Consider the following 23,713-nt stretch of genomic DNA (forward strand, 5'->3'; position numbering starts at 1 on the left):
GATGGCTGGAAACTGAGTGGGCAGGTTGACACCGACAAGGACACTGAAGACCTGCCCTTGGATTCAGCAAATTCCCCAACACATCTTGAGTGGGGAACAGCTTTCAACCACTTGGGAGGGGCAATGGAATCACATGGTTTGAAAGGGAGGAGGGAGGAAACAGGCTCTCTCTCTCTCTCTCTCTCTATATATATATATATACAGTGGTGCCTCGCTTAACGAATGCCCTGCTTAACGAAATTTCCGCTTAACGAAAGGATTTTTTGAGCGGAGCTTGCCTCGCTAGACGAATGCGTTTTACGAAAAATTTGTCTAGCGAATCGCGGTTTCCCATAGGAATGCATTGAAATTCAATTAATGCGTTCCTATGGGCAAAAAAAAATTCAATGCATTCCTATGGGATTCGCTAGACGAATTTTTCGCTATAAGAAAAGACCCATGGAACGAATTAATTTCATCTAGCGAGGCACCACTGTACTGAATAAGTCATCTCATTGTTTGGGTAGGTCATTTGATGGTTCACACTAAGAATTGCCTGTAGACAAGGATGAAATCCCAGACTGCAATGTACCTGGGAAAACACTGAGTAACACGGTTTCTATTTTCCTGTGCCAAAAGTAAAAAAAGGCCCCAAATGAAGGGGGAAACCCATCAGACCTCCAAGAGGACTAAGCATACTAGCAGGGACAGGAGAGCAGAAGGGGAACCGAAGCACTGCACACTAACATTTTGTTGTGGAATCAATCTTTTCCATCCTTATCTTTATTCTGCTTTAGCACCACAAGCTGGGCTACTCTTCTTTATGACATGAGAGGAGGATTCCCAATTCCATTTTTACTTTTAGCAGTCGCGGTTGCCCTTTCTTTCCAAGAATAGAAAAAGGCTTCGTAATTATTCCTGCAATTAAGCACGAGAAACTCTCCTTCGTAAGAATTTACAGATCTAATTTTCTGCTGACATTTAACTCTGAACCAATGAAGAAGCTACGTCCCTCACACTGCATGCCAGGAGAGGCATGAATAAATCACGAACTGCCAGAACATTTTAAAATATAAAGGTACTGCTTTTAAAATCAGCTGTCTTATTGCTGTTGCAGACTCCTGACAAGCAGAGTGAAGACATCTACAAGTACTATTTAGCAACACTTCATTTGTTCATCAAGGAAGAGTTTTTACACACTTCGAAGACCTGCAGAATTTGCTAAAAATGAATGACAGCCTTTCAGAGAGGGAGATGCAGCAGCCAAATGTGACTAACGAAGAATGCAAATGTGTGTCTGCAACAAAGGTTGCTATATTATGCTGATCCTCAAAAGCAATTCAGGTCCAAAGGGAGGTTGTACAGTATATTCTCAACATTGTGAAGGGATGCTAGCAGCTTGTAACATCCTTCTTTATATGCTTTAGGTTACAAAATGTACACCTTGTGCTTCCCACAACATGTGTTAAGCTTAGATCAAGCATAGGCAAATCCTGGCCCTCTAGATGTTTGGGACTACAATTCCCATCATCCCTAGCTAACAGGACCAGTGGTCATGGATGGTGGGAACTGTGGTCCCAAACATCTGGAGGGCCGGAGTTTGTCTGCGCCTGGCTTAGATTTTTACCAAGCAGGGAGATTCCCTGCTTCTTAGTAGACTTGAACCTCTGAGCACCATTTGTCCAAGACATGGTGTATTAAATCATTTTTAAACACCCTCCATGATTCTAAGAGGCCTTGCCAGACTCACTAGGATGCCAAATCAGGAACTACCCAGAAGTAAAGCATGGGATTAACATACAGGTGAAACTCGGAAAATTAGAATATTTGTAAAAAGTGCATTTATTTCAGAAATTCAACTTAAAAGGTGAAACCAATATATGAGATAGATGCATGACATGGAAAGCAAGATATGTCAAGACTTTATTTGTTGTAATTGTAATTATTTGTCGTTAGGCGGGTAAATTATAAATGGAATGTAATTAATGAAATGTAATAGTGATGTTTATTTTTGTATTATTGAAACTATTTGTTTTATTAGTGTGGAATACCCAAAAGAAAGCATCTGTAAAAATAAAAATAAAAAAACATTAAGTTGCATTACTGAAATAAATGCACTTTTCGACGATATTCTAATTTTCCGAGTTTCATCTGTATAAACTACACAGAGGAATTCAGAAACATCGAAACCTACTTTGTTCACAGTAGCCAGTCCAAAGAGACATATTAAGTTTGAAGTAGTTCTTTTGAAATCTGGCTATAATAGTGCATTCTACCAATTTAAAAATCATTCAGTCCTTGGGAGCTGGTGGGCACCTGATAACAGCATTGCAATAGTGGGGAGAAAGCACAAACAGCTCATAGCTTCCATGTACTAATGATAATTGGCACTCAGCCCCAATGCCGCAGTCATTTCCAGTGAGGGTGTCTCTCCCCTTCTCCCCCCCCCCTCCAATTGACTAATTTCTGATTTTGCTGGGAATTTGACAGGATCTTAGTCCAGTCTCCAACTGCTCCTTTGGTTTGTTTTTTTTAAAAAAGTTTATTATTTTCTATATAAACATGAACCACAAAACATGCAACTTGGTGAACAGTTTGTTACACAAAACCTCGCCCTCTCCACTCACATACAACCACAAATTTGAAGGAAAAACATCAACTTTAGGTAACATAAGGTACCAACGTATTAGTTGAGCGTGTTCCTCCAAATTCCCCCCCCCTTTTCAAAGCTGTTCTCAATTTCAAAACTGCCAGACCCGTTACAGTAAAATCAGAAGACCAGAATCTTGTACCAGGTATGAATTTGGAGATACAAGGTCTTTGAAGGTGGATGTCTAGATTTTGCCCCTTACCAGCAATGCAACTCAACCTACTATGAAATTTCCCCAGCAGAGAGGCGAACACACATAAACCAATATGTAAATTTCATATTTCCCTGAAGATAATTGGAAGACGCATCATGCTGCGACTGCAATTTGGTATTAATTTCACACAAGGGAAAGAGTATTAAAACTGTCACATCTTAGTGAGGTATTGTCAGTTCTAGTTCCACAATCACCCTCTTGACCTGAATAAGAGGTGGCTCCGCCGTATCAGACCTCTAGTTCCAACACAGACATTACAAAGACCTTTCAGGCAGTGTTTTATCATCCATCAGGTAAAAAGAAGAACGAGATGAGAGACTGAAGTTTCTTCTTATATCAGTATTTAACCTAATAAATACAAGGTGGCATTATTAAAGTGCTACGTTATACTAACGGTAGGCGCTACTAAATTCTTCTCAGCATGCAGCAGCCTCATAAGGCACTAAGGAAGCACACAGACAATTGCTCATTTGAGATTAATACTTGCTTCCTACAAATCTGGTGAAACTTCAATTGTTAAAAAAGGGGGGAGAGAGTGTGAGAGTGAAATGACATTTTTGTAAATGGATGCCCTGTCTTTCCATCCAAGGGCAGCCAAGGACATCAACTATGTAGAATCAAAATGGCATTCATATCAAGAGTCCAAGACGAAAACACATGCTTAATAACAAACAAACCAATGCCAGACAGCAGATAAAATACCATATAAAATTAAGTAGTTTAAAAAAAACCTCCTGCTATAACAGATGTATTTTGAAAAAGGTAGCAAAGGGGCATTAAGGAGAGCACAGCATGGTTAAATCACTGGGCAGTAATGATATAACCTTGGCACAGCTCAGTGTTTGAAACCTCCATTATTCTATGCACATTTTGCGACAGGGAATTTCATTAGTGTGAGCAGTTTCTGAGCTCTGGGCGCAGTACTACACCTAAGATTTCAGATTAAAACTACAGAGTGGAAGGAAAGGAGGAGTTTTTTCTGCCTCCCTACTTCCAGCTACTCTCTGAAGACTGGAGAAGAGACCCTCTTAAGAATTTTAGGGGGGGGGTGGGCAGGGGAAGGACTAGACCATGTGAAAAATGTACCTAATATTTCAGCTGTAGTTAATTCATTTTCAACTTTGTACTCTTGTTATTAGAAAAGTGTGCCTAGACACACACGTTGTTGCACCCATAACCTAGGTTTAAGGCGCCATTCAGCTTCTAGCTTTCATACCTCAGTTTCTAACACTGGCACAGCTACTCCAATCCGCAAGTACCAAGAAGGTTGGTTTATAAATCGTTGGGCAGGGAGAAGCGTTATTGCTGTGCAGCATGGAACATGAGCTAGTCAACGTGCATCCTGTGATTTCAACACAAAAGTAGAAAAAGCACAGAAAACATTGGGTGGAAAAATCGGCTTGCTGTTTATTTTTAAATGCCTAGCTCTTATGGTTGCAAAAGTATGTCTGACAACCCTAGTGGACAATGGCTGGTGAAATCTCAGAATCCCAACAGGAAGCTAAATAAAGTTTCCAATGGTCTGAGCGGCAGTGCTTAAATTACTCACACATACTCCACAGGAGTTTCTTGATAGTATGATCATTTAGATTGCATAATTCAGTCAAGTCAGACTTTAGTTTTTCTTGAAGCAGAAAAGTTTGTTTTGGGAGGAATACAGGAAGCTGCCTTATACTGAACCAGACCCACAGGAGCACCTGTGAGAGGGAGTGCAAATCTTCTCAAGATTAATAATAATTTTCTTATTTATATCCCGCCCATCAGGCTCAGTTTCCCCAGCCACTCTGGGTGGCTTCCAGCACATATGAAAACATAATAAAAGGTCAAACATTAAAAACTTCCAGATACAGAATGAAAATCTACTAGGCCTGTGCATCTTGTGATCCACCATGCCAAATCCAGCCCATCAGCTGCATGGTGGCTCAACAGAGACTCAATAAGTCCAGGATTTGCTGCCTGCCTGGAACAATGAAAACATAAGGGAGAGTGGCTGTCAAGCACCTTGAAGGTCACTGTAAGTGGCTGTGTTAGGCTTCACATTTGTGGAGGCCTGAAATATACTCTCAGCTATTTGCAACAAGAGTTCAGCCAACCAGATTACCAGACCCATAAACTTAGATCTTGTTTAACTACCGGTTATAAGCATAGCTGCCAAGTACCCCGTTTTCCCCAGGAAACCCCCATTTTTTCGTACCGTTTCCCGGCGGTCCCGTGTATCAGTTCATCTCCCGTTATTCTCCCTTATTCTGCTCCTGCCAGCAGCCTTTTTTTTTCTGCTTTGCCCATCTATGGGCACCGAAAATGGTTGGCGCCGGAAGTCACGTCTATGCATGTTTGGAAGTGCGTAGACGCAACTCCCGGTGTTGACGGCGGCCATTTTCGGTGCCCATAGATGGGCAAAGCGACCCCGGAAGTTGCGTCTACGCACTTCCGGGCATGCGTAGGTGCAACTTCCATTGCCGGTGCGGGGCATTTTTTTGTGCCCATAGATGGGCAAAGCGACACCGGAAGTTGTGTCTACGCACTTCCGGACATGCGTAGATGCGACTTCTGTTGCCTCCGCGGGCCATTTTTTGTGCCCATAGATGGGCAAAGCGACACCGGAAGTTGCGTCTACGTAACTTCCGGTGTCACACGGCTGCCGGTCCCAGATTCTGCAGGCCAGGACTTGGCAGGTATGGTTATAAGCCCTATTCAGACTTTCTTCACACGGAGGCAAGACACTGGAAGGGGCAGCAGGTATAATGCTGGCTCTGCTTCCTCCCATAGGGGAAAAAAATCTGAAAGCAGGAGCAGAAAACCAACCATAAAACTGTAAAAAAAGCATTAACAGCAGGCAAAGAAGTGGAAAAAATACCAGGTGCTTGAAGTGATATTTGTTTCTGGCCCAACATGTTTTGGAACAAATCCTTCATTGGGGACATATTTTCAGCAGCAATTCTCTCCAAACGCACATAGTTCGCTGCTGCTGCTTCTTTGTTGCCTGCCCTCTTTGCATATGTGACTGGCTTACATAAGTGGAGAACCCATGCAGTCTGCGGTCCCAATTGCATGAAATGCCTACATGTGTGGAGTTGTAGGCAAGCATGCACCCCTTTGCAGGTGTCTCTCTGTGCTCAGGATGTCAAATGGCCAATGGTATGGTCTCACTTCACCTTCCCACATGTTCCATCTTTTCCTGGGGAAGCCAACAATAGGGTTAGAGAGGTTATCTTCTCTGAACTAAATAGGGAGGGCCCACACAGAAGCTTCACTTTCTCACATATAACACGGGGCAAAAACAAAGTGTTGAAGCACTTGGAAGATTAACCAATTATTCACTGCTTAAGGATCTGTAGGGTACAGAACATCCCAGATACCAGACTTCCCTTATAAAATAAGTACAGTGGAACCTCGGTTTATGAACACCTCGGTTTACGAATTTTCGGTTTACGAATTTTCAGTTTATGAACGCCGCGGACCCATCTGGAATGGATTAATTCACTTTCCATTACTTTCAATGGGAAAGTTCGCTTCAGTTTATGAATGCTTCAGTTTATGAACAGACTTCCGGAACCAATTACACTCATACTTCGGGTTAAGTACGCTTCAGGTTGAGTACTCTGTGGACCCGTCTGGAACGGATTAATTCACTTTCCATTACTTTCAATGGGAAAGTTCGCTTCAGTTTATGAATGCTTCAGTTTATGAACAGACTTCCGGAACCAATTACACTCATACTTCGGGTTAAGTACGCTTCAGGTTGAGTACTCTGTGGACCCGTCTGGAACGGATTAATCCACTTTCCATTACTTTCAATGGGAAAGTTCGCTTCAGTTTATGAACACTTCAGTTTATGAACAGACTTCCGGAACCAATTGTGTTCATAAACCGAGGTACCACTGTACAAGAATCAAGAGTCCATATATGCAATACTTGTGTTGTGCATTAAACAATACACTGCCACACATCAGAAGCTTTTGATGATAAGTATATCCAATGAAAACACGTGAGCCTACATATTTCTGGGATATGCAAATAGGTTTTATGCTAATATTTCACTATGCAATACTAACTTTCCTCTCTTGACAGTGTTATGTCTTCAATGAAACTCACCAGGATTAACTATAACAAAGGCTTACAAGACAGTGTCAACCCTTGATTTCAAACTGGTTAGGAGAATCATGTCTTCACTGCACCCAAATGGTAATACCACACCATTGCTCTGACAAAGAACTGGGATGGAGTGGGGTGAATGAAGAAGTAAGCAAGTTTGTGACACTGGTTTCTTAATGGCTAGGATACTGGCAGTGTTGCAGTTGAAACGGATCAGATTTATATATTTCAGACTGAGAAAGTATTACCAAACAAACAAGATGCATGCTGTTATCACAGTTATCACAGTTTCACTAGAAGATGAGGAAGGCTTTTGAATCACCATGCAAGTGCCCCCAATTGCTATCAAAATAAGCTCTGTCCATTCAATCCAATGTCTACCAGAAGTTACAGGCCCCACTAGAGAACAATCTAATTAAACCAGTGCCATCATGAACAAAGAATACACAGTCAGCATGTCTCCGCTTCACTTTCCATGGTAAATCTTGTGAATTTGAACATGCGCTATTGAGGTGGTGGCTATTTTTATTCATAAACACGCACCCTCAGTGGAATCTGGTTTTCTGACAGAGAACTCAGTGAAGAACCTGCAATGGTTGCTTTGGTTCTTGGAGTACAGGATACTTCATTTTGCTCTAATTCATTCTATTACTGAATTAAACTTTGATGTATTGGTCTTGACAAGTGCTTCATGCTGATTGTATTGTGCATGATAGTATAATCACTCCCCATGCATTTCACACTAGCTGGCTGATTAATGCAATAGATTACCTGCAGCACTGATGGCAAGGGGGAATTATGGCCCTTCTGCAAGCTACATTCTGTACATGGTGGTGTAGGGTGGGTGTAACAAAGGAACACAGCACAGAGACTTCCTTAAAGCTTTGCTTCTATTCAAAGAAGGATTTACGGTACATCTCAAGGTTGGTTTCGATGTCAACAGAGAAAGGGGGCCAGTTAGAGTATTTTAGGCACAGCTCTGCCAATAACCCCACATCTCTATATAACATGGACTGAATACAAATTCCTGTCTCCATGCTCACATCCACCAAACGCAACATGCCACACTTATATTTCTAGTGCAGGGTATACTTATAGAACTGCTCTGATCACTTGGCAACTGATGTGGCAAACCTAGGGATGTGATGCTCCAGGTGAAGCTGTTTTCCAAATCAAGTCAATATTATTGCCATCTAAGTCCTGCCCAGAAGGTCACACTCCTAAAATTACTAGTGCTAGGTGAAGGCTACAGCAAACTCACGCACAGCAATCCAAATCCCCAGTTTGTGGTGCTAAGGAGACAGAGGTGCATCTCCACCTGGGCCCACTGGCAGGAGAGCTCTCATTTTGTGGAGTACCTGTCCAAACTGAAGGAAGGTGGAAGCTACTGCTGTTGGTATCACCGGTGACAACCAGCGAAACACCCCTCTGAAATGGAAATGTGGAGCAAGGAAGGACTCTGGCTGAGCTAAGGAACTTAAAGGGGTAGAAAAGAATTTCCAGTATGTTTCCACTCTAGGTCCTGACCAGACCTACCTAGCTTCAGCAAGGTTCCTTCGAAGACCTCTACACATTTTTAGGTAGCGTGCGAATTCTAAATGTGGTGCAGCCACATGTATCTAAATCCATGGTGCAGTCACAACACATGTACCCTAAATACTTTAATGAAAAGAGCCAAAATACATATTGCACACACAACCCCCCTGTAACAACTTCCTAAAGCATTTAAATTAGGTGTGGAAAGTCTTCAGGTGTTTATGGTGCAGAGTAAGTAGATGCTATGAAGTTTCAGTTTCTATTGCTTTGCATCAGTATAACCAGAGAAAAGTGCTGTGTGTTTATTTCCAAGCCTTGTACAGTAAACTGGTTAGGTTAAAAAGAGATCGAAAAAGATGGCGACGTGAACGGTAGCCTTGTTCTATGCTTGGTAAAGCTTTTGTTTTTACTTTCTGCTTTGAAGGGTTTTTAAGGGCTTTAAGATGCCTTAGGGCGTTTATTTTAGAAGTTTTATGGTTTTAAGGTTCAGATTATTCCTACTTCTCCCATAAATCTGCAAGAAAACGGTATAGATAAAGATTGTTAAAGGGAGTGGGGCTCATTAACAGCACAACCTGCCCTGCCCTGACCCTGTGGTTTTGGGAAATTTTCTCCTTATTTTCTTGCCAATATGAGAGGGTTAGGTTAAAAAAAGAAAATCATTCTGAATAATTTCTCCCACTTGCCAAGATTAAATGGGGACTATTTTGGAAGAGCAATTAAATGCCATTTAAGTACACAAATATATATGAGAGGTGCTCCGAAAGTTTGATTGTGCGGTACAGTTTGATGCTCTCAGTCCTTTGAACTCTTTTAACCTCATCTTTAAGTTTTCATAATATGCATTTAGTACCGCTAACACCACCACTTACGATGTGCTCTGGTTTGGAATACCAAGCTATACAGCATGCTTAAAATATGAACCTGCATATAACAAAATACCACCTGGTAAGGAATCAGCTTAAGTCTTGCTAGACAAGACACATGTGCTGGAGGCCTATTTCACATGCTATGTGTGCAAGTACGTACAACAATGTTCCCACCACTCATTTAGGTTTAATCAATTGCAACATGTTACCTTCCCAAGGCAGACATGGGTACTGACAAGTTGCTCCAAGGTTTTCAGTAATATTTGTGTCTTCCTCTGAAGCAGGTGTTGGCTTGCTTCAGACTTTACTGGAACACCCCCCCCCCCGTTTCCCCTCATGTGAATGTAATGTGGCCAGCCTTAGGCTTGTGCACTCATCCCCTCTCCTGCTCCCTCATGTGTGAGAGGAACAGACTGAAGGCCTTTGCTTTTGAATGGCAGTTCTTCATCAGAACACACCACAGTTTTGAATCTGAGCATAACCATGGGGAGTAAAACCAGGATCACAATATACCATAATTCCAAGTTTGGATGCAAACTGTGGTCACTAGTTTAGAAGTGAAAGCTTTTGGACTGCTTCTGTCAGGGGACCTTCCTACAGGGAACTCCACCCCACCCATCCTGCTGGCCAGCACTTCGCCCAGTGAAAGCAGCAGCAGTGGGTCAGGTGGGAGGAATGAGGAAGTTAGCGGGATGGAGGAGGCAAGGCTCAGTGCTGTGGGAGAGCCCTTGCGCCGCCTTGACCAAGAGGTGGAGGGGAACAGGCAGCCCCTTCCGGCGCCTGAATTAAGGCGCGCCACTAAACGTAAGGTCGGGAGGAGGCGTTTTGGGGTGCCCAAGCTCTTATGCTGGTCATGCAACAGGAAACGTCCACTCCCGGATTCTGCGAGTGACTAGGAGGTCATGTTTTCTGTTATTTATGCACTGTAAATACTTTGCACAATAAACCATTAAAGACAAGCACGGACTTGGGCGTCTGTAGCCGCAACAACACCATTACAGCTCCCATGTGAAATGAGAGGGGTGACTGCACGAGGCTTGACAAAATACATCTAACAATATTAACTTTTACCAATATAATAATAATAAAATAATAATAATAATAATAAACAATAATTTTATTATTTGTACCCCGCCGATCTGACTCGGCTGCCCTAGTCACTCTGGGCAGCTTCCAGCATATACAGAAACATTTTAGGAAAGTGTTTCTTTCTGCAGGAACTCCAAGAGAACTGAAGAACTGAGGCAGCAACTCCCACAGGATATCAGCAATGTCTCCTATATTTAACGGGGGAAATCAATGAGCAATTGCTGCAAGGAGAATGCCAATCTGATGGAACACTGATTTGAGAGCACTGCTGAGCAGTAAAAATAAAATAAACTACTTGTGAAACTTGGGGAAACTGTGGTTATTTTGTAGCGTAAAAGGCCAAAACTCAACCAAGTCGAATATTGGCAAACGAAAGCTAAGAATCTTTCACATACCAGTTTATAATCCATTTCTGCCTCAGATAAGCATAGGCATGCTCTGAACATCTCTCAGTCATTCATTACAACAGCCATTTGATTCTGGATCCATACTTTTATTTTTTTACAGCTTTTCTTGTTGATACACATGTCCAAGAGGAGGGGGAGAATAATAAAATGTTTGTTTTGAAATACAATACTTGTGTGATGTTTCCTCACTCTTAAAATAAGAGGAAGGCTAGGAGAGATAATGAAAATCAGAGATCACACACACACATACCGTAAATATCTGATCCTGTAATCTAAGTGTTGACAAGTTGTCGGGCTCCATCACTCCACCAAGCATAGATATTCCTCTTACAGATTCTTCTGCTTGACTGCTCTCATCAGATAAAGCATCAGAGATTTAATTTAACAGTTTCAGCTTTATTAAGCTGTCACAAGAGCAGCCCCACTTTGATAACAGTAGCTCCGCCAATTATGGCTTGGTTTAGGGTTGACAAGTATAATGATTTATTCGTGGCACATGAGAAGCAATAAAAGATTGTTTTGCGTTACAACATTTTTTAAAAAAAATCTGGACACCTTTTTTCATTTAATTTGTCACTTAGCTTTTGCTAAGAGGACATTTAAATTGCCATTAAATGGCAAATGGGGCTTTTAGTTTAAAAATGTAAAAAAACCAACCCAATATTTAAATGATCGGTAATAGTGCAGCGTTCAAGTGGGGAGCGCTTTTGTCTCTCAGCAGATCTCAATGGCAACTTGTGACATTTGTATTCAGGCCCTGTATTTTCCATGTGGCTAAAGGGCTTCCAATTTCATATCACAGCCAGGAGCCTGCAGAAAACACCAATTAACTTGCAGATCCCATTTGCTGACAAAACTCAGCCTCTTCTCTGTGCCTAGCATCTGACAGTCCTCAGCATTTAATTCCAAAGCACAGCCTTGCAGCAATGTGATCCGTACGCAGGGGTGCAAAGTCAAATCTCTCCCAACCCCCAAGTAAACAAAATGTTTTTCATTTGGTCAGCCCAAAAACTGCTCGGTCCTAATTTTCTGACAAATGACTATTAGAGTTGTTGCAAATTTCAAGCTCCAGAGATGCACTGAAAGAGGATAAGGTCCCATACTCCCCCCACCCTCCCCGGGAAGGGGATAGATTGACCAGCTAACAGTCTGGAACAGGCACTAGAAAATAAGAACCATGCACACCACCCCTAATTCCCCCACTTTTGGGGAAAGAGTGATTCAGAATAGACCAAGTATAAAAAGAGTTATCACTTCTTGATATTTTGGCTTCTTGCCAACTGACAGGTTGGCAAATATGAGCTTCCGTCTGCTTGCTCCAGTATAAGGATAGTTATATAAACTGCTTTCCAAAACCATGTTCAGTCACAGGGTGGTCTTAAAAATATTTAGTTGGCACAGTGACTACATACACCAGGCAAAATCCTGCAAACAGTTAGTAAACCTACTGTTAAAACTCTGAATCAATCCTAGTTGAATCTTAGGTGTGAACTTACTGTATTTGTAATTACAGATGCGGTCAAATGTTTGCTTTGTAAGGGAAAGCTGACCCATAACACAGTCTATTATTGTGTAAATGTGTGGTGTCAATTCTAGAAAATGTGGATTTCAAAATAATCACCACCACTTCCCCTTGGTTAGTTTTCACTTGCTTGATGCATCTTTCAAATGTAAATGAACATCTCTTGCAAAACAAGGAGACTTTCCCTTATCTTAATGGGCCATCCTGTCAGCTAGACCTTTGGGGCCTAAGAAAGGATCCTAACTGGGGAAGTCCTTTGTAGTCACTATTAGCATACTAAGTGAAGTGTAGTATTCAAAGGAAGTACTGTCTGCTTCCCACCTGAATTTGGGATTCTAGCTAGTGTTGGCTGGATCTCAATTAGCATCTTAGGTTAGCTCAGCCTTCCAGAAAAGTTCTAGAAAGGAAACCCCTCTTTCTAAAAAGCATCCTCATTAAAAGGTGGCTTTCTCCGGATTTTTTTTTGGGGGGGGGAATTAGCCGAATCTGTGGGATTGAGAGGAATTTATTTCCATCTGTCAGTTGAAGATGCACTTCTCAAATATGTAGTTAAGACACTAGGTCTGGCCTGTGAAATGAGCCTGGATATAGATGTAAACTTTCCTTTTTGCTGTCTGGAAGACAACAAAGAGCATTGACAGTTTTAGCAATCTGTACTCATCACAACGAAAACCTTTGTTTTAAAAAGCTGGAGGGTGATATATGTAGTGGGTTCAGGGAGAAGGGTGGGAAGGCTTTAGAAGTGCCCAGAGTAATCAGATCTTTTCCAAGGAGAAGCCCTCCTCAGGAACTCTTCTGAGGGCAGCTGTCACTTTGAAGCCAGATAGTCTAACATCTAGGAACTGGTGGCAGCTAAATTGAACTGAGGTACAGCCTGGAAGAGTAACTTTTAATGGAATGCACATGTCCTTGTGCAAGAGCGGATAAGTAAACCTTCTCAGATGAGCCTTTCCATTGCAATGGCTCACAAACAGGATAACTAAAATATAATTGATGCTCTCTCTCTCTCTCTCTCTCTCTCTCTATCTATCTATCTATCTATCTATCTATCTATCTATATAATCAGCAAAACAAACAAACAAACTTCTGCAAACTTCCCACTGAATTTAAGGAAAGTTTGTGCTTTTGAGGCCAAAAGCTTTTCCAAATCTGATTGTAGCTTAATGGCGAACTTTGGACACAATGGAGATGTAAGAAATTGGGATTATCATAAAAGATGCAAGAGGAAATTATTAACCAGGGGAAGGGGAGAAGTCCAAGAGATTCCTTGGAATCTTGTTTTTTATGTTGTATGTTTGACATATGACTAAATTCTTAATCTGAAAAACCAAATAATAATATTTTTTTTTAAAAAAAAGCTTTTCCAAATCTGACTTGCTTCCAAACTGGGCCAACAAAGAATTAGTTAACATTGGATGGATACTTCATTTGCCACTTGCTCTTCTCCTTATCTCTGGGTTGCTATTAGCAACGTTTAGTGGGATTTCCAGCTGGGGGTTCACTTCAGCCCTTGAGGTATGTGGGATCAGTGCACTCCGCCACCTTAGTAACTGAAACAGGCTTCCCCCTCCTGCATGCACTTACTGCATGGGTTTGAATTGACAGTTTCAAATTCAGGGGTGGCAGGCAATTTTATGGGAGGACTAGCCCTATACTAAATTATTAACACTGTGGTTGCTTAGGCTTTGATTAAGTATGCGTTACTCAGCTGAGTGTCAAGGACTGCTGTGGGAAAACTGGAGCTGGCCAGTGGGCTGGATCCTGACATCCCCCAAGCCCCAGTGGCCACCCTGATAGAAGTCATGGACTGGTTGGATGCAGAGGAATGGTGGGAGGAACCAGCTGGGGAACCCCCAAGGGAAGAAGCTTTGGGAAAAGAAGAAATGCACTGACCACCTGGTCAACCTTTATCACTAGGGCAGACACTTCAACTGACCCTGGCACAACCTTTGTTTTCAGATGAGAATGTAAACCACACAATAATGGAACAACTATATTGAGGGGTGTGTATCTGGACAACTATTTTGAGGATTGCATTTACAGATATGAGAGATGATTTTGGGCATGATTATATTAAATTAATATACAGATTGTCCAACTGAGCTTTGCCGTACTCATATCCAGGCCTTTACCAGCCACAGGCAATTCTCCCACACAGAAGGAAGGAGAAATATAGCTGGCTATCGTCTGCTACTGGACAGAGCTCCACACCCCAAGTGACCTCATGTAGTTATTAACTAACACTAGAGGTAAGATGGAAGTCCACAACACAACTGGAGCAGTGCTCCCAGCACAAACTGAAACAGTCCTACTTGGCAGAAGTGGAGCCACTGCAGAATGGTATACTCTACTCCTAACCTACACAAGCAGTCCAGAAGGGCAGCGTGGTTGACGGCACTGGAAACCACCAAGAGAATCCAACAGGATTCCCTACTATTCTACAAGTGTGGTCTGTTCAGGGCGATCAGAGTCATTTCTATCCGGAAACTAGGTTTGAAATGGATTTAGATTTATCAGTTTCATCCAAATATGCCTGCTTATAGCCATATTCACCAAAAATAAGTTTGCGAGAAGACATTTCTTTGATAGATTGCGCTGCCGCCTCCTTCAAAGCAGTAGTGAAGGGCTCATATTAACCAACACAGAATCCAATACCCTCTTCCTGCCAAACTTACATTAGGCAGGATGGGCATGGGTCAAATGAGCAAGCCGTAATGTCAACAGCTCCAAACACTTGATCCACATCATGAGGCGTCAACAACTGAAATTCATCCAATAAATCTGGACATTTCTGCTCCAACTCCTGCTACTAAAGTGGAATGCAAGAACGAATGATTTGAGTTATTTGATCTACAAAGCACTCTGCAAAACTGTTCCCAGCCCACCACTGAAGGTTCTAAAGCCCCATAAAAACGCACATTATACTGGAGCAATGCCTTCACCACTCTGTATCCGTGCAATCTCCAGCAGACATTTTTGGAACGTGCTCTCAGTGAGGGCAGAGAAATATCACTGTCATAGCCCAAGCCTTCAAACTGGCTCCAATCCATGTTCAGTCGAGACTGGCCATTTATCCAGTACTTACTGATTTTATTTCATAAGATTTACACACTGCTTGATTGTAAAACCAAACAAACAAACCCTCAAAGCAGTTTGCACATTTGTACTCTAAGAGATGACTCTTTGCCCTCATTTCCCTGTACATGTGTGGGCTCCGGAAAGAAGAGCCACTATGTAAACTCCCTGAGTCCACTATTCAAAGAGCTTCAAAAGAACAGTTTGCAGAGTTTGCTGAATTATCTCCTGGGGCTAGCATAAAACCATCCAGATCAATTTGCCTTTGAAAGTCCACTAACACTGAGGAGGTTACAGGGATATATGCTCTAACCTTAGCAAGGTAAGTAATCTGTTCTAAACAAAGGCATTAGAGGCTTCCTCACACATGGATTCTCCTTATCTTGTCTATTACAGAACACAACATCCACACAGGGGACACAGTCATGGTTGGCTATGAAATCCTGGGCAAGGCTTGCAAAGGAGACCCCACAGTGATGCTTGAAGCCCCCAAAGAGTCCCAGTCTGTGAGTCCTCAATACCACATTTTCAGCTTCAAGTGTGAACATGCAAAATGGATTGCAGAAAGGAGATTGGACCCTTACAGACCACAGCAACAGCAACCCTCTCCCTCCACTACCGGTAACTACCCCACAACTGAGAATATCCAGCTGTCAGCTACCAGGTCTAAACAACTCTCCCTTCTCAGGCAGCCAGATCCCTGTAACATGCACAGGGTCATTATTAAATATAGTTCGCCCAGCATTCGTCCAGAAGAATGCTGATGGAATGCGTCGCAAGGATTCCCTTACTGATTGCTTGTCTACGCGGAAGATAAACTGAAATAGCTGCAGCTTGCAATTTGCACCTCTGGACCTTTCAGTGTTATATTTATTTCATACCGAGCAATGTAAAAAATATGGCACCCCTCCTCCAAAATACATGACGCACCAAAATAACACTAGGTGTGAATTACAACCGTGGCAGTTATTTTAGTTCCAGTTTCCATTAAGGTAGATTAAGATACTCACAGCATATTGGCCCTTCTTTTTTTAAATAAATAAATAAATACAGGCAGATTCCCAGCTTTGCATTCTTTTGATTTTCAAGCAGACGATCATACTTGTCCTGGGACAAACTTCAATATGAAGTTCAGCTGCTATTACCAGCTGAAGCCATCAAGTACTACTATACTCTTCATTCCAAAGATCGTTTGTGCAAACTCAGCAGCTCTTAAATACACAAGGCCAGAGAGAGTTTGATTAAGGTGCTGAGCAAGTGGTCTAATTTGGAAAATGAACCACCGCCACCCAGATCACTTAACGGCGTTTTCATCCCCCCTGCCTTCCTACTACCCCTCAAACCTAAGCATGGCACAAAAATGAGCCACATTATATTAAACAGCCCATGTAAACATACCCGCTTGACTAAACTGTGAACTCAGGGACCCGGGTGTAGACTATACCATCTGTCAAGCTTAAACAGAGGGCCACACAATTTCCCGCACCAAACGAAAACTGATCACTGAAGCAGTATGTCCTTTCATAGACATTTCAGAATTGAGAGATAGGCAGACCTAAGCACAAAGGTAAACATTTACTATTAATAGCCCGCCAACCTAGCTTTTGTTAATACAATGGATTACTTATTACCTAGGAAGTGTTTATATTCCAGCTCTTACTATTAAACATGTCATGTAGTAGCTATTTTTGGCTGAATGTCCTTGGGTTTAGCAAAAATGCACCACTTTTGCCCATGAAAACAGTGCCCAGGCTGCCATATTTCCCAAAGGTTGGCAATTATTCCAGGCTCCTTTAACAAGAGCCACCAGCTCTTAACATGCAGTGTTTCCTTCACTTCAAAATCTGCTAGAGAGTTGCTTTTACCTAGTTCATCCCAGAGCTGCCTATACTTGTCTGTCATTGCAGTTCCCTGTTGCCTCCAGAGTGACAGGCGAGGGTCAGCCATGAACTGTTCCGTTATCAGTGTCAACATCCGAGCACCGTTCGAATCTCTCATCTTTAACATCTCTCGAACCTAGGATAGAAAATATCAAAGCGACAGAAACAAAATCATAGGTTAGGTGCCCAAAACAAAACATGCTACCCTCTGAAAATGAAAAAAGGAAGAAAAAAGAAATTGGGAAGCAAATCACAAACAGTAAAATGGAGAACTAATGGTGATAAAGGTCACTGGAAGTATGAGTTTAGTTTTGGAACAGCAGATACTGTTGGTTTGTACTAACTCAGAGGGAAAGTTGTAATCCACCTTAGAATTATGCAATGCACTGGAAAGAAGCCAAATATAAAAGGCAACTTCGAGTGTTGAAAATATCAAGGAGCCACTTTCTTATATCTCACACTGAAATATGGGGAACTGTGTTCTCTTATGGGGTTTTCAATGTGATCATCCTCTAGATCAGGCATCCCCAAACTTTGACCCTCCAGATGTTTTGGACTACAATTCCCATCATCCCTGACCACTGGTCCTCTTAGCTAGGGATCATGGGAGTTGTAGGCCAAAACATCTGGAGGGCCGCAGATTGGGGATGCCTGCTCTAGATTCAAAGTTTTGACTCTCAAATTATACAAAAAGAAGGCCAATGACAGGCAAATGAATTTGTTTTTAACATGATAGCAGCATACCTAACATTACCGGAAATGAACAAAATATGCCAAATGTGGGAGGAATACAATATTATGAGCCGCCACCATCACATCAAATACGGAATTAATTCACATGGGAGTAGATAGATGGTAATAATAAGCTGCACTGATGAATGTGTAGAATACCAAAAAACTCACATTAAAGTATGAACATTAATGCTGATATTCACATACCAATTAATTTTTCTTTGTGCAATTATGCTACCCAGATAGTAATGTATGAGCAAATGTACATAGAATAATAGAATTGCAGAGTTGGAAGGGATCCCAAGAGTCATCTAATCCAACCCGCTACAATGAAGGAATCTCAATTGAAGCATCAATAACAGATGGCCAGCCAACCTCATGTGACAGCCCTTTAGATAGTTGAAGATGACTATCATCTCTCCTCTCAGTCTCCTCTTTTCCAGGCTAAACATATCCAATTCCCTCAACCATTCCTGGTTTGGACCGCAATACATATTTTAATATGAAAAATTACAGGAAATTAATCCTCATAATATTCAAAGGAAATCTGTGCTTTTTCATACCATTTCAAAGGTACCATGCATTGGAAGAATCATTCTTTGAGACACATAATTGGCACATCTTGTCCTCTTACAGCTTAAGTGCATCAGTGTCCCAAATTTCCTTATGACATACTGGGAAAAGAACACACTTGTGTGTTTTGTTTTGTTTTGTTTTGTTTTGTTTTGTTTTTAAAGCCCAAAATTATACTCCCTACCCTCTCCTCCCACATTTGTCCTTTGGGTTCTGTATATTTTAACATCCATTTCAAATACTGTACTGGGTTGAAGGAGAAATAGATGTCTTTGCAAGTTTCTGTCAGTCTGTTCAGTCAGTATGACTGGTGCCGTTTCAGCTGCAAGGCACACACTGATCTGGGACAGGTCTGCTGCCTCCACTCTGCCTTGTCTTGACATTACATTATTCTAACACCAGCAACCTGCAACTTTAACTGCCTCTGCCCCAGTTCCATGCAAAGAATTGACTTTAATTTCAGGTTCCTACTTGGCTCTTGACTCCTGACTTCAACATCCCAGTCTGGACTGAGTCAACTATGCCAGCCTTTCAAGCAGATGACAAGTGTTCCAATTTTCTACCATTAGTTTCTTCTTGTGCCACATTTCTAAACCTTAGTGCAGAAAAAAATATGATGTTCCTGTATAAACCTGTCAATAAAAGCATGGAACAGCATGCAAATGTCTGTTAAGATGGCCACTAAAGACTCATCCCTGCAGCTGTCATACTTAAGCAAGAGAGCTGTTGGCAACACAGTGACCTGGGGGGGGGGGGAACTCCCATCTTACTTAGCCCAGCTCAAAACCTTCCCATTACCTGGAGAGTCAGAGCTAGCATGGGCTGGCCTGGACTATCGTTTTCAACACCAACTACCTCAAACACCCAGAACAAAAAAACAAAACAAAAAACAGTCTCGTAAATTATTCTGCTTTCATACTAAAAGTTCTCACTTGAATGTACTAATTCTTCAGGGCAAGCTCAAAACATGTGGAAAGTCATGAGTCAGGCTTCAAAGTTGCAAGCTTCTAAAAAATATATTTGTGGGGTACACTGCAGGTCTTTCTTTGAGTCCTTAAAAACACATCACAGCCACATTTTCCTAGCAACAAAGAGAGTTGGGTTTATTTTTGAAAGCCCTTGCATTCCCCAATAAGCAGTTGGGGGATTTACATATACTGACACCAAAACCACTGGCAGCCGGAAAAACAACTGATTTTAAGTCACATTGACTTGCACTCCTCCACAGGAGACCACTTAGTAGTAATACCAAACAGTGTTCCAATAAGCAAACAGGGACATCTTTAAGGAAGAAGCAAGCCAATTCAGGGCCTACTTGAAAACAGGCGGTGTGTGGATGGAGCATTCATGACAGCCACAAATATTCCTTCCTACCTACCTTTGCAAAAAGCAAATTGAGCTGCTTCCCTGATCCATGATATCCACCCTGGGAGAGGAAGAGTTTAACCTGTTCCTGGACTTGCTCTTCATCCAGATGCCAGCAGTTTTCATCATCTATGCTAGCACCAGCTGTTGGATCAGGAGCACCTACAACCACAATAGAAAAATTATATAAGATAGATACACACAGAGAGAAGGGGGGGAGTGGTATTATTGGTGCATGGGGATCAAGCTGTTCCCACTCAAAATATGGTGAAGTTATGAATGGTTCCTTATTATAATCTCTGTTGTGGTTGCAGTCATGTGTGCTGAATTCTAGCTACTGGCTCTATACAATCAGGCCACTGTAGGCAGGCATAGTGACTTTTAACACACCAAGTGACTGGGGAGGTGTGTTTAAAAGAAAACGAAAATCAGCCTGCCTGACTGCCTGCAACCTCAGAACACAGAGCCAATGTTTTAAAAAGGTGAACACGTGCAACAGCCTGATATAGAACAACTGCACAGGGTCACTGCTTGAGTACATGCTTTGCAGGTTCAACCTCCAGAATCTCAGCTTAAAAGTCTTTCAAGTCTAAGAAAGATCTATGCTCGAGATCTTAGAGAGCCAGTGGTATGACTCTGTATAAGATCACCACCTTATGTTTAGTTACAGGTAGGTAGCTGTGTTGGTCTGACGTGGTCGAAACAAAATAAAAAAATCCTTCCAGTAGCACCTTAGAGACCAACTAAGTTTGTCGTTGGTGTGAGCTTTCGTGTGCATGCACACTTCTTCAGATACACTGAAACAGAAGTCACCAGACCTTTATATACAGTGAGAGGGTGGAGAGGGGTATTACTCAGAAGGGTGGTGGGAATGGGTGATTGCCTGATAGAAACCAGTAGGAGAACACTTCAATCTCCCAGGACATTAAATACAAGATCTCAAAGTAGCTGTCTTATTACAAAAGAATTTCAGAAATAGACTGGAAAGAGAAGTTGCTGAATTGCAACTTATTACCAAACTTAAAACCATGGAGAGACCTGGTCTGAATAGAGACATTGGATTCTTATCTCATACAGTGGTGCCTCGCTAGATGAAATTAATTCGTTCCACGGGTCAATTTGTGTAACGAATTTTTCGTCTAGCGAGTCCCAGTTTCTCATAGGAATGCATTGAAACTTAATCAATGCATTCCTATAGGCTTTGGGGGACTGGCAGCGGCATGCAAAGGGGCTTCGGAGAAGGTCTCCGAAGCCCTGTCCGATGCGGCTGTGTGCAAGGCGGCGGGGGGAGAAACACTCTTCTCCCAGACACCGCCTTGCCTGCCTCCCCCGACATGGAGCGCAACTTCGGAGGTCTCCGAAGTTGCGCTCCATGCTGGGGGTGCGGGGCCAGAGGCGGGGGCGGGGGAAGACCTTCTCCCACCGCCGCCTCTCGCCCGCCTCCCCCGACACGGAACGCAACTTCAGAGGCCTCCGAAGTTGCGCTCTGTGCTGGGGAAAATAAGGGACAAAATTCGTCTAGCGAGTAGCGGCCAGGGGAAAAACCATTTGTTAAGCGATGCAACCTCCGCTCGAAAAAACCTTTCGTTAAGCGGAAATTTCGTTAAGCAGGGCATTCGTTAAGCGAGGCACCACTGTACATGATAAAGATATTTTTAGCCATCTCTCCCCTTGCTTTTTCATGTATGACCAATTGCAGTCGTTAACAGTCCTCAACAGGTTTACCACACCTATCAGCAAATCACCCATTCCAACCACCCTTCTGAGTAATACCCCTCTCCACCCTCTCACTGTATATAAGGGTCTGGTGACTTCTGTTTCAGTGTATCTGAAGAAGTGTGCATGCACATGAAAGCTCATACCAATGACAAACTTGGTCTCTAAGGTGCTACTGCAAGGATTTTTTTTATTTTGTTTCACCTTATGTTTGTTATGCTTGATGTGGATTAACAGCTGGGATACTGACAAACACTGAAAAAGCCAAAGAAAACATGCATAGTCTCTTTTCTTAGTTAAAATAGATTTGCAAGTTAAAGGGTCTTTTCACAGCCAGTAATCACCCTCATTAAGCACACTTTTGTACAAAGAGCCTTTCATAGTATTGATCTGACATTGGACACACCATTTATATGGATACACCTCTCACCAACATTTTATGTAGCCATATTTATAGTCCCCCTTTCCCTAAGGACCTTCCCCCTTTTCAATCTCAATTTTTTCAACCTTTTGTACTGTTCTTGTTCTTTCCTGGTTTTAAACCTGGATTTATCCCGCTGCTAATTTTATTCTGTTTTTGATTTTACGCTTATGTTTTATTGTCTTTTTTAGTGTAAATCTATAATACTGTAATCAAAACACTATGCGTTGTTCTTCCTCATGTATCCTCACAACCAACCTACAAGAGGCTGAGAATGGCCCAAGGCCACCCAATGAGTGTTATGGCCAAGTGGGGATTTGAACCTGGATCCCTCTGACCTTAGTCCAAACAACACTCTCTACATCGCAGGACAAAAGCCACATTCAAGTGTAAGCTACTAGTACCATCTTTTTAAAAATAAAACAATAACCTGGATATTTTAAGCACAGTGTTCCAACCATTTGCACAACATATTTGTCTTAATTTGGCAGACAACTGTTGCACTCACTTCGAAACTCACTGAAGAGCTTCAAAGGCCAGATGTCACCAGAAACACTATGAGGACCAAACACTTGAGACTTCAAGACAGTTCTTGACCCTCTTCATATATGAAAATGAAACTAGGCTTTCTCCAAACAATGTAGTCAGCACCCATTTCAAACACGGTAACAATTCCTGCTTAAGGCTTTATATAAAGTGTTCCCAATTACAGTGGTACCTCTACTTACGAATTTAATGCGTTCCGAACGCACATTTGTAAGTCGGAAAAAATTGTAAGTCGAATCCCATAGGAATGCATTGGGAGAAAAAATTCGTAAGTCGAAACAACCCTATCTAAAAATTTGTAAGTAGAAAAAATCCTATCTAAACCGCATCCAAGATGGCGGACGGAGCTCCATTTGTAAGTAGAAACATTCGTAAGGAGAGTTATTCGTAAGTAGAGGTACCACTGTAACTGCCTTCAGAATCAAACAAGCACATCTAAAGGCATAAACAAACTTGTTTAAAAATTCTCTCCCCTTGTGTGGCATTTTAAGACATTTTCAATGCATGCCATCAGTATATACTTGATGTAAATTGAAAGTTGTCCAAAAACATTTCTTTAAGGAAAGCCATGGTAACAAGGCACTATAACACCAGAGACTGATACTACTTTGCAAACAGTTGAAAACAAGTAATTGCTCCAGTACAAGCGTGGATAAACAACAGAAAAATATGTACATGACAGCAAGCTGTGCTCTTGCACAGTTGTCATTAAATTCTTAGAACTATAGGACTAGATATGGCAACCATCATGTTGGCACAATACCAAAGATATTAAATTGTTGTGATGGTTTCCTATACCACCTTCCAAGGGGCTCATATTGGCCCATGTGGCTTCCATACATCTCCCATAGAACACACTCACCTGGCCAGGAACCAAGAACCGCTTGGCTTTGGGCAGGGAACCGCATCATGCATCTTCAGAATGTTGTCTGAGATTATGCTGCAGTAACTTGCAAGTGTATGGAACCAGTGTGTGGAAGATAGGCAATATATAAAGATGCCATTGGTTTGTTTAGAAATCTTTGTACTGGAAACTGGTTTTTC

At 42.0% G+C, this 23,713-nt stretch overlaps 1 protein-coding gene across 1 annotated transcript in view; it reads right to left on the reverse strand.

Moving 5' to 3' along the window:
- Window positions 1-23,713, reverse strand: part of ZSWIM6 (zinc finger SWIM-type containing 6) — a 96,074-nt gene that overhangs the window by 23,158 nt on the left and 49,203 nt on the right. Inside the window, exons 3-4 of the mRNA XM_035100374.2 lie at window positions 20,000-20,148; window positions 17,302-17,452 (exon numbers count right to left, since the gene is read on the reverse strand). Of these exons, the coding sequence (XP_034956265.2) occupies window positions 17,302-17,452; window positions 20,000-20,148 (300 nt within the window). The remainder of the gene's footprint in view (window positions 1-17,301; window positions 17,453-19,999; window positions 20,149-23,713) is intronic.

This window comes from Zootoca vivipara, chromosome 11 (assembly GCF_963506605.1).
Source record: "Zootoca vivipara chromosome 11, rZooViv1.1, whole genome shotgun sequence".
In the NCBI taxonomy this organism is placed as follows: Eukaryota; Metazoa; Chordata; class Lepidosauria; order Squamata; family Lacertidae; genus Zootoca; species Zootoca vivipara.